At 35.8% G+C, this 11,630-nt stretch overlaps 2 protein-coding genes across 5 annotated transcripts; one reads left to right on the plus strand and one right to left on the minus strand.

Annotated features, from left to right (window-relative positions):
• The first annotated feature begins 684 nt into the window (after positions 1-684).
• Positions 685-4,109, plus strand: LOC107487524 (uncharacterized). 4 transcript variants are annotated; one of them, XM_016108192.3, is made up of 11 exons: positions 685-830; positions 1,042-1,305; positions 1,437-1,520; positions 1,707-1,837; positions 1,928-2,025; positions 2,578-2,666; positions 2,751-2,859; positions 2,965-3,119; positions 3,206-3,276; positions 3,489-3,603; positions 3,736-4,109. In XM_016108192.3, exons 2-11 carry the CDS (start codon positions 1,069-1,071, stop codon positions 3,904-3,906), a joined length of 1,260 nt encoding a protein of 419 aa, XP_015963678.1. In that variant the 5' UTR covers positions 685-830; positions 1,042-1,068; the 3' UTR covers positions 3,907-4,109. The 4 variants fall into 4 exon arrangements, with proteins under 4 accessions (XP_015963678.1, XP_020996450.1, XP_015963671.1 ...); XM_021140791.2 differs by having other exon boundaries at positions 690-830; positions 1,063-1,305; positions 1,790-1,837; XM_016108185.3 differs by having other exon boundaries at positions 691-830; positions 1,063-1,305.
• Positions 4,110-4,286: 177 nt separating this feature from the next.
• On the minus strand, positions 4,287-5,369 carry LOC107487539 (uncharacterized). Its single transcript, XM_016108198.3, has 2 exons — positions 4,807-5,369; positions 4,287-4,709 (listed from the first exon to the last, which is right to left on the minus strand). The coding sequence occupies exons 1-2, from the start codon at positions 5,275-5,277 to the stop codon at positions 4,542-4,544; spliced, it is 639 nt and encodes a 212-aa protein (XP_015963684.1). The 5' UTR covers positions 5,278-5,369; the 3' UTR covers positions 4,287-4,541.
• Positions 5,370-11,630: the final 6,261 nt, after the last annotated feature.

An 11,630-nucleotide genomic window follows, 5' to 3' on the forward strand; every position in this document is an offset into this window, starting at 1 on the left:
CATCAAATCGGTTCGACCCTATTTTAACCCTGGTTAGATTACTGAATTATTGAACCAATTACTTAACCGGTTCAATAATCGGTTCGATTCTCGCAACCATTTAATCAATTTAAATTAGTTGAGGAATGAATTTATTCGTTTTTTGCTATGTTTGTTTGAAGGAAAAATGGAAAAAAAGAAAAGAGAGAAAACAAATAGAAAGAAAAATGATTATTTTTCATTGTTTGGTTGAGGAGAAAAGTTAGAAAAAAATAGATGGAAAAAAAAACTGATGAAACCCACTAATATTTTTTCTCTCTAACATTGGAAAGAAAATGAAGAAAAAACTAAATTTTTTGCTCTCTACTTCTAATACTACCCTTTTACTTTTTCAATATATTTTATAATATAAAAATAAAATTATCTTTTTATAACATTTTTTTTCTTATTTTTTTTTATCCAAATACATCTACAAAAATAAAAATTCACTCATTTTTTTTCTTTTCTTTCTATTTCCTTCCTCTTTATTTGTTTCCTTCAACCAAACATAGGCTTAAACAAGGCGGAGTTTAAATCTGGTATGAGATGTACAGGATCCTAATTTTTTTGGAACCTAATTATGATTTGAGTGGGCTTTAGCCCTCGGCTTCACGAGACCTGGGTTTTCAGCAACATACCATATAATATAAGATGTTTACTGTTAATACCCAAAAAACAAAGTTTACTGCATAGCCCCCTCGAACTTGGCAACTACCACCTTCTTCGCCTCGCCTCGCCTCCGCCGCTTCCTCCTCCCTCGTGCGTGAGCTTGTGCTTGTGCTTGTGCTTCTGCTCTACCTCTGTCTCCTCTCGTATGGACATCTTCTAATATGCTTCCTTACTTTTTTACTCTGGACCTTGTTACTTTTTTATTATCAAAGTAGTAATTACCTTAGTTTTATAAATTTTGGTATGATTGATTGTTAAACTCAGATTTAAGGCTCAAAGTTGATTATTTAGAATTTTTATTATCCGGTGAATTCCTGTTCAATCATTCGATAGCATGATTGGTTTGATATTCAGATTACCATCGTTCTCAAGCAGATTACCATGGATGTTGACGCCATTGGAGAGCATGCTGAGAAGCTCAAGGCCGTTCGAATTGACAATGACAATGATGATGATAATGCTGTTGATGAAGACATTGTTCTAGACGAATTCGAAGATGACGACGACGACGAGGACGAAGAAGAAGAAGAAGCTGTCACTCTTGGTTTCGTTGAGAAGCCCAAAAATGAATGGTCTCTTGGGCGCCAATTTTTCCCGAGCAAAGCTGGTGGAGTACCGGTACTCCCACTATGCTTCTGTGTTTGTGCCTCTTATTGAATGAAAGTAAAACCTGGCTGTTATATAAAAACAAGGAAAGTTTCAATTTTTTATGTTGGTGTGTTCTTTGTGAACTGTGAATATTGTTGTAGGCTTGGCTTGATCCCGTGGATATACCATCAGGGAGGTCATCAATTTGTGACATTTGTGGCGAACCTTTACAATTCCTGGTTCAGGTATCATTGTATCCATCACTGTTGCTATACCCTCCTAATAATGGCATGGTTTGTAATTTACACGATATTCATTCAAAGATGTGAGCGAAATTTCAAGTTAGGAGAATTTTTAGCTACACCAATTAGGAGGATATATCATTTTTCTTCTACCCAGTTAAGGGATTAGTGGAATCCTTGAAATGATAGGTTTATGCACCTACTAAGAAGGAAAGTGCATTTCACCGGATGCTGTTTGTTTTCATGTGCCGTTCGATGAAATGTCTTCTCAGGGATCAGCATGAACAGTGGCAACGCGATCCAGAGAAGCCATCTAGAAGGTTGGTAATGTCTGACAAGAAAGAAAGTTTTGTTTTCATTTTTGTTTGATTCCTTTGGCCGAATTCTGATTCTGTAATGATTTATTGAAGTGTGAAGGTTTTCCGTTGTCAGTTACCTCGCTTTAATCCTTTTTACTCGAGTGAACCCCCTAAGAATGATGGGAATTACAAACCTTCTGGCGGTGGAGGTCAGTTTATCATCATTTTATTTTGGGTTATTTGTTGGGTATCATACACATATATAAATGTATATGCTATTGCAATTTAATTCATTTTTACAAGTTTGTGTGATTTTGCATCTTGGGAAAATGGTATTCATGATTATCAGATGGTCTCTGCTTCTGTGTGAGTGTGGTTTCTGTTCTGTTATTCAATTGCTAGTTTTCTTAGTTGTATCCATTGATTTATGAATTTTTTTTTAACTGGTGACTATTTCCTTATGAGGAGTAGCATTCTAGAGTTATTGCACGAGTTATAGAGTTCATGAGTACATGCAATCCATCTTTTTGGTTTTGTGGCACTATGCTTTTGCTACATTTCTATCTCAAACTTAATTTGATACCCTGAACAAGCTGCTCGTACATTGTATTTTTATTGTTGCTACACTGCATTATTTCTACTATTATTTTTGCTTTTTATATGACTAATATATGACCTGCTTTCACATTAAGATCAGTGTATTAGTACTTCTATTGATTAGGCACATCTTATTAAAAGATGGGAATCTTTTTTTCTTTTAGCTGCTTTTTGCAATTGGTGTGGAACCTGGAAAGGAGATAAACTCTGCAGTAGTTGCAGACAAGTGCGGTACTGCTCTGAGAAACACCAGGTAGCCGAATTGTTTAAATGTTTCATTTAGTCTTCTTTCCACAAATTTTATCCTATAAAATTCCTTTCCACTTTCAATTTGCAGGTAATGAGTTGGCGCTCAGGTCATAAAATTGCTTGCCAGCAGATGAAAGTTTCTTCAGCTATTGGTGAATCCAATAAAAGTGGAGCCACTTCATTGGATTCTCATAAAGGTCACAGTTGTTTAAGACTTGTATATGTCAAGAGTCACGTAGGTTAATCTAAAATTTAATGCTTCCTAGCATAATGTTCATTACATCCGATATCTTACCATACAGTTGGAAGCAAGAATGTGTGGCCTGAATTTGAAATCATCATTGAACATGAAAGTGAATATAACACAGACATTCCTGAGGATAATGCCTTATCTAATTCCTTGATCTCGAAGAACAAGATTGATGACACAATGAATTCACTTATGGATAGTTTTCAGGTATTATCGGTAGTTGTTTTCATCACTGAAGTGATGTTGCTTATTGTTTAAGCATATTATTTGCTAATGATATTATTTACAAACAGGGTGATGATGACAAAAAGAGTTGGGTTTACTTCCAAGAACGCATTGCCAAGGCCCCTGAACAAGTGTTGAGGTGATTATTATTATTAAGCTATTTAGAGTGCTTTAACTAAATTGAAGAACTTCTTTTAGCGTCCTTATGATGGTAGTTTATTTGCTAACAATGTTCCATAGTCAGATTTTCTTGCCTAATGGAAAAACAAATTCAAAATAACCAAATTGATTGAACTGATTTCAAGATATATTTCCATTCAATTGACCGATACAAACTTATGGTAAATGCAGGTACTATAGGGATACAAATGCGAAGCCAATATGGCCTGTTTCGAGTGGTCGGCCATCCAATGCTGATATCCCTAAATGCAGTTACTGTGGTGGACCAAGGTGTCATGAATTTCAGGTAGGTAGTTATGTGAGATTTTTTGCTCAAGAGGTTCTTCATCGTTCTACTACATTATACTATTTCTTTTTTGAGGTATTGATGTTACTTTTAGAGTTTTAGTTAATAAGCTGTTATTGTTGGTGGTGCCAGATTTTACCACAGCTGCTATATTACTTCGGGGTAGACAACGAAGCGGACTCTTTGGACTGGGCTTCAATTGTGGTGTATGCATGTGAAGCTTCTTGCGAGGCAGGTTTGACTTACAAAGATGAGTATGCTTTTGTTCAACTTTTTTCACCTTCCCATAATACGATACACTGAAATTTTGACCTTGCCCTTGTATTCAAAATTTAAGAACTTTTTTTGTTAAGACGTTTTAGATTTGGGAGAATAGGAACATATGTATTTTTTGTTGTAATTTATAGGCTTTTGTTGACAATTTTTTCTTTCATTAGAAATAGGCTATTTTTTGTACATTTGTATTATTTTTGGAGTTCCTACTATATATAATATATTATTTTTTTCGGGGGAATATTTGCTCGTCATACATTAATGGTTTAGTTGCTAACGCATTAAAAGTGTCCAAAACTCAATCAAAAGTTCAAAACTAAATCAAAAGAAGGGAAGATGATTATTACATTGTTGAATAGAAGCAGCTTCATTAAGTTATAATAGAACTTCATTAAGTTGATGTAGACGGAATATGATAACATTTTTTGGGTACAAGATAACACGAAATGAATAATATTATATTTCTCTCAAACAAGCTTTGTACCAATTAACAGTAGACTTGTTTTCTAAGAGGAAAACCTACAGGAAGCGAAGTTAGAAGATTGAATTTAACACAGCTCCAATTAAATTAAATCATCCCAAAAGCACCAAAATGTTAAGTAACTATATAGTGGATTAACTAATCAAAGCTAAAAAAAGTTATCAAAGGTCTAGATGCTTAGTAGCTATAGCTCAGGATTTCGATCAGAAAGAGGAAAGAATTGCAAGAGCGAATCCTTGAGAAGCTGAATCAAAGAACTAAAATCCTTGCTACCCAATTCAAGACAATCTCTTATTAATCCACCTTCCACCACCTCTTTTTGCACCGTCTCCACCACTTCTCTCAACACACCCTGCAACAATGATAACCTTTATGTCACTCAAATACAGCTTAATACAAAATTAACGGAATAAAATTAGATAAATCAAAGAAATGACGACGTTTCATACCGATTGGCTAAACGCTTTAAGCAGCTTGGCGGAGAGAGATTTAGAGACGGTGAATACATTTTGGTAATTTCGGGCAACCCAGGCAGACCTTTCGGCGGACGATTCCAAGCGAGTCAACTCACTGAGTCCCGTCATCAACTCGTTCAAGTCCGAAACGGCGCCATATAATTCCGCGGGCGCGAGGGGCAGGTTCCTCCAATTCCACGCGTAGTCCCATGCGGCACCCAACGCCATCCTCCAGAACCCAAGGCCCAGCCCTCCGTCAAGCTTCTGAGCTAGTGCCCGGGCTCGTTGGGCTCCGGAGACGTCGCCGCGAGTGGCGCGGAGGTCGGCGACACTGTGGAGTAGGGACCTGGAGAGGGAGAGAAGGCGGTGGAAGCGGAAGAAGGGAGCGAAGGAGAGGGATTGGGAGGGAGAGGGCGTTGCTGCGATCAGAAGGAAAGCGGTGAGGAAGAGAACGGCGGTTCTCATCGGTGCAGTTTTGTTTGGGAGAAAGAAAGCGCGCTGCTTCGTTGCGTTTATTGTTGGAGCTGAAGGATCTTCACGGGTCGGGTCGTCGTTGTTGTTCGACAAAAATAATATCTAAAAATAACAGGTTTTTGTGGGCCTCCGCCCTAGTTTCCTATGACAAAAAGGGTGAAAGCTTGAAAGGATGGACTTTAGCATAATCCAGAGAGTATAAAAATCAATATTAAAAATCAAGTTGGGTTGGTCTCATAATTAGCTCACTAGTCAATTTAAATAAGTATTGAGGGTTCAAATTCCGCTTTATACATATAGCAACACATTAGCCAGTGACAAATCCCTTAAATGGACTCCGATCCGCAACAAATTAGTCATTGTCCTGCTGGATATGGAAATACTGATAAATCCATATTTTACGATTATTTTTGGTTTGAAAAGAGTGGATTTTATCAACTTACCTTGCATTTATTCTTTGAAATTGCATGTTTTGTGAATATCTCTTTAATTGTGTCTAATTATGAAAAGCATGTTTTTTATGCTTAAATTTGCCAAATTAATTCACTTTCTTTCTTATTCGATGCCTTGAGGTGTTTGTTTGAGTGATTTAAGGTTTAGGAGGCAAGGATAACTTGAAAAATGGAGAAAAACATGCAAAAATGAAGAATTTATGAAGAAATGAATATCGGAGAATTTTTGGGTTGTGCGTACGCATCTTTTCCTATTTGTGCGTTCGCATGGGTCATGTGTACATATCATTCACAATTCGCATGTACGTATGGTAGATGCGTACGTATGAACCCAATCTCATGATTTCAGACCAATTTTGGGCCCAATCGAACTCATTTTTTAAGCATTTGAAGCATGGATCATGAAGGAATCAACCAAGTAGTAGAGTTTTAGTCTTAGATTATGTTTTATGGTTTTAGTAGTTTCTTAGGTTAAATTCTTAAATTTAGGTTTTATTATTATTCTAATTTAGTTTTTTTTTTTTTTACATTTTCTTGTTCTAGTATCTTAATTCCTTTAGTTTTACTTGTTAGCTTCTCAATTTTGGTTAATTTTAGTTATTGAACACTTATTGAATTTTTGTTTCCTTTAATGCAATTTTGATGTTTTCATGTTTATCGATAATTAATTGAGTTGTTATTATTGTTTTTTTGAATTTGGTAGTCATAGATTTTATTAATTCATACAATTTATAATGCTTTGTTTATATGCCTTCTAAGTGTTTGATGAAACATCTCACCTAGTTATAGAGTAGATTTTTTGCATTATTGACTTGGGATTGAGGAATTAGGTGACCTTGAGTCATTGATATCCAATATTGATTGGTGATTACGGTTGTTAGTTGATTTGGTTTTTACTAACACTATCCTTTCACTAAACCTAATTAGTGAATTGGTTAGAATTTGTGGATTGAGATCAATTATGCATACTTGACTTATTTCCGATGTTAGAGGTTGACTAAGTGAGATTAATTCTTCATAATTACTATATTTGTGGTCAATGATTATGATAGTGATCCTTACCTCTTAACCCTTGCCAAGGTCCTTCTTAGTTAATTCACTTAATTACTTTTAGTTTAATTCCCTTTGTCTTTTGCTCATTACTTGTCATTTACTTTCTTGTCATTTAATTGCTTTGACAACCCATGATTTTTCATAGCAAATGATATGCACACCCGACTACAATTTCGTGGGAGAATAACCCTGGATTTAAAACTTCTAATTATTTAATTTGAGTTGTGACAATTTTCTAAACTTTGATAGGATTATGTACTGATTTAGAATTATACTTCCAACGAAATTCGAGTTTTATAACTTGTGAATTTTTAAACTGACATTCAGCCTGCATTTAATACCATGTGAAACCAAACAAAAAAATAAAATAAAATCTTCACTCGAGATAGATTGTTAGGGATTTATTAAATAAATAAAATAAATCTTTTATTTATAAAATATGTAATTTCTAATGTTTTTACCAATTTGCATGCTAGCACTTATCTCGTTCACACTGTAAACGGAATAGGTAAGAAGTGCGTCTATATATAGAACTCGTTTAAAGTATTGTTTGATTTCAATTTTCATCCATTTCTTCTACTTTTCTCCCACTTCTAGTCTTTTCTAATCATATTATCGATGTACTTAAATATCATGGCATACGTAGATGTACGGGATGAAGACATCAACTAACTCGATGTGGTATATCGTTGGGACAATTGACTTCCAAGTTAGTATTGTTATTTTCATGTTTAAGTTAAATTAGCATATATTTATAGTCATTGTTAGGATACTTTTATAGATGTAGTGTATGTTAGGTGGTAGAATGTGTTGTTAGTAAGTGTTAATTGATAGGTATGATTTATTGTTTAATTAAATTATTTTATTAAATAAATATTTTTTACATTTTGTTATTTATTTAATTTGATTTCTATATTTTATATTTTAATTTTGATAACTTGGTAGATATCTTGTTTTAGTCAGTGTTAATAGATAGGTGTGATTTTAGTTATTAGTTAAATTAATGTATTAGGTAAATTGTTATTTCATTTTGATTTTATTTAATTTGATTTATATGTTCTTAATTTTAATGTTGATAGCTTTATATATAACCTTTTTTACCTGTTATTCAATGTTTTAATTAGACTTATTTATAATGGATATGTTTTTTCGTACGACTGACCTTTAAAAATTAATTATTCTATTTTCAACTGAGCTATAAAATGTGGAATACTTGTTTAGTATATTTTTTTATCTTTTTATTTCGACATTTATGTTTACTTGTGAAATAGATTTCTTATTCCAGTTTTTTATTTTTTAATAAAGGCCTCGCCTACTTCTCCCTAAGCGAGTGAGTCACACGCTTGCACCACTGGGCGCCAATATCCCTTACTTGAGGGAGGATGGATTTGATGACGCAGTGTCACTCAAGGACTTTGTGTTTGACAACTCCTTGATCACGGCATTCGTGGAGCGTTGGCATCCGGAGACCCACACTTTTCACCTGCTATGGGGTGAGTGCACGATCACCCTGTAGGATGTTGCGTACCACCTCGGGCTATGCACGCATGGGGAGCTAGTGGGTGGGTGCTTTGGTGCGGATTTTTCAAGCCACAACTTATCGGCAAGTGCATCAGGTCATACCCAGTAATAAACTCAGGTGAGTGAGTGTCAATCCCACGAGGATTAGTGGACTAAGCAAGCAATGGTTGGTTAATTGTTCTAGTTAGACAAGTTGAAATGAGAGTTTGAGTATCAAATAGCATAAAAGATAGTAAATTAAGAAAAGCAAACAGTAAAAGGTTGAGAAAACGATATAAGAATAAAATTAAGGCTTTGAAGATGTTTAAATGCCCGGATTAATATTCAATGTCAACTACCTTGATCATGCAAAGATTGAGTTTATGGCAAACCCTAGGTGATTGAATTCCTATTCCTAGACAATTCAATCTCCTCTAACACAACTAACCGTCAATTCCTTGATCAATCAATTGTATTAGAGGGTTAAGTTCAAATTCCGATTTATAAGCCACATAAACCCTAAGAACCTAAAAATGATGCAATTACATGTCATGTATCACATTAAATCCAGATAATTAAGGAGTTGTGAGAAGATGGTTTCAAGCTGTAATTCTAGTGATATAACTTTTCTAAGATTCAAAATAATTCAATTTAGATTAGATTCTTCCAATACACACTAATCCATAGGATGAAGAACAAAACCAATTCTTAAACATAAATCAATGCATTAGTCAAGAGTAGAAAAATAAATAATTATTAATCCATCAAAGTAAACAGAGCTCCTAACCTTAACAATAGAGGTTTAGTGGCTCATGGTATAGAGAAAACCCTAGGAGAGAAAAACTGTAAATTGCAAAATGAGAAATTGGAAAAGAGAGCTCCCCGCGATGGCAAATCTCTATCCAATTTATAGTCCTAATTGTAATTGATTTAAAACTTAAATTAAAACCTAAAGAATATTTTCTATTTGATTAGTTGATTTCAAATCAAATAAAATAGCCTTTTGTTGATTCTTGTTGCACACATGGGAACCACCTTGATTCACGTTCTCAGCGCTAAACACCGGTGATTGGGTGTTTAGCACCACCAATCCAGTGTGTCTTGCACGCAATTCAACGTTCTCAACGCTAAACACTGGTGAGGTGGCACTACCTGAATGCAATAGTAAACTTTATGGTGCTGGCGCTAAACGTCGATGAGGTGGCGTTTAGCGCCAAAGTGGTAGCAGCAAACTCTCTTGTTTTTCTTATTTCTAAATTCTGCCAAATTTCAGTCGAATGCCACCTGTAATCAATAAAATGTAACAACAACTCAAAGTAGCATCTAAGAGGGCGAAAATCATCTAAATCTCTTAAGAATTCAATAAATCACTATATAAATCAATAAGAAAAGACACGAATAATGCTCATGCATCACAACACCAAACTTAAAGTGTTTCTTGTCTTCAATCAACTTAACACTGAAAACTAAAATGGGTTTGATTAGAAGTTGGAGTTCCATTGAAGCTCATACTTGTTTTATGAGTGGATTTAGCAACATTGTAATCATGAATACTTCCTTACTTTTCACTGTTCCTTGAAAACTTGAGAATGTCAACACCTTAAAAGAACTGAAACTCGGATAATGTTATAAAATCTCACTTTCATTAAGTCCTAAGTCCTGATTGATCATTGAATCCCTTTCTTTGAACCTAGAGAGAACATTTCTATTGATAACATTAAATGCTCCGTCTCAAGGCGGCTCTTGATAGTGAGTGTTTGATCGGTAATTCTGGATTAGTTGATCTAAGTTATCGGCTGATAAGGCACCCCGTGGATCTAGTTACTCAAGCCTCCCCTTGACACGGTTGTACCACAAGCATATAGTTGAGATTTTGGTCCCAAACATCGTTGCCTTAAGCCTCTTTGGACTGCTAAATGTCTTGTCTCAAGGTAACTTGTGTAACAGGTTTTCAATCGATAATTTCGGATCAGTTGGTCCAAGTTATCGGGTGATGAAGCACCCCTCGGATCTAATCACCCAAGCCGTCTTTGGACAATAGACACCACAGGCACATAATTGGGTCTCAATCATTGATGTTCAGAGCTTTGCAATTGTACTTTCTTTTTGATCTTTTCATCATTATTTTTTCTTTTTCTTACTATTTCTTTTTCTCTCTTTTTCTTATTTTTCTTATCAATTTTTTTATTCAAGGATCAACCTCTTGCTTACTTTTAGAGGTTTCATAACACTTCTCTAAATTCTTGTTTCTCAAGAGTCACCATTCCTCTTGTTCAAGAAAATTCAAACATCATTCTCTTAATCCAATCACAATCACAGTTATGTACACTGATGACAAGTCATCATATACCCATTTTTCAAGCTAATTTCACTTGTTTTATTAGTCTTTATGCACTTTCTTGCATCTTCTAAGTAAGTGACTTGGAATGAAAATGCATAACTTCTTTAAATCAAGTAACTACCATTAAATAGATGCTAACTCATGAGGTTTAAACTAAATTTAATTGATTTATAAGCCTTGTGAATTTAGTGATACTTTGAGTGGTTGTTTTGATTATTTAAAGGTGAAGAAAAGAAGAAAAGAGGAAGCGTGGCTTAAGAAAAGTGGCCCAAGAGAGAAGAAGTGTGGCGCATAGAAGGAGGAAGCAAACATTGCCCTCCACAAGGGCACACTGCCCTTCAGGAGGGCAACATAATGAAACAAGCCTTGAGAAGCAACACTGCCCTGCCCACAACAAGGGCGGAGCACAATTTGATGGCAAGGATCAAGGAGAGCAAAAACTCTGCCCTGCCCTCCTCAAGAGCAATATCGGGCTCATCAAGGAAATAAATTCAAGGAAAAAGCTTACCAATGCTTGCCACAAGGATCGAACTCGGCACCATGAGGAAGCAAGAAACTAGGCCTTACTTTGGTGCCAAGAAAACCAAGGAAAAGAAGTAGCGTGTGCTCCCACCGAGTTTCGAACGTGGGGCTTCACTTTTGGAAACATTGCCCTGCCCTCCACAAGGGCAGGGCAGCATTTTGTGGTGCACGCACGCATGGGCAGAATCTGGCGCACCAAGGGGGTCTCGGCAGCAGCAACACGCACGGGCAGCAAAATCTGGCGCACCAAAAAAACTCTGCCCTGCCCTCCACAAGGGCAGGGCAGCATCCTGCAGCACCACACGCACCAACGTGCACGCACAAGGGCCGCACGCACACTTTCCTGCCCTGCCCTCTACAAGGGCAGGGCAGCCTCCTGGAAGCCAATTCTTCATGGGCTGAAAATTGAATCAAAAATCCAATTTAATTCATTTCTTCACCAAATCAAAAGCCCATCCAAATCCCAAGATCCAAGA

The sequence above is a fragment of the Arachis duranensis genome, chromosome 1 (genome assembly GCF_000817695.3).
Source record: "Arachis duranensis cultivar V14167 chromosome 1, aradu.V14167.gnm2.J7QH, whole genome shotgun sequence".
Lineage (NCBI taxonomy): Eukaryota > Viridiplantae > Streptophyta > Magnoliopsida > Fabales > Fabaceae > Arachis > Arachis duranensis.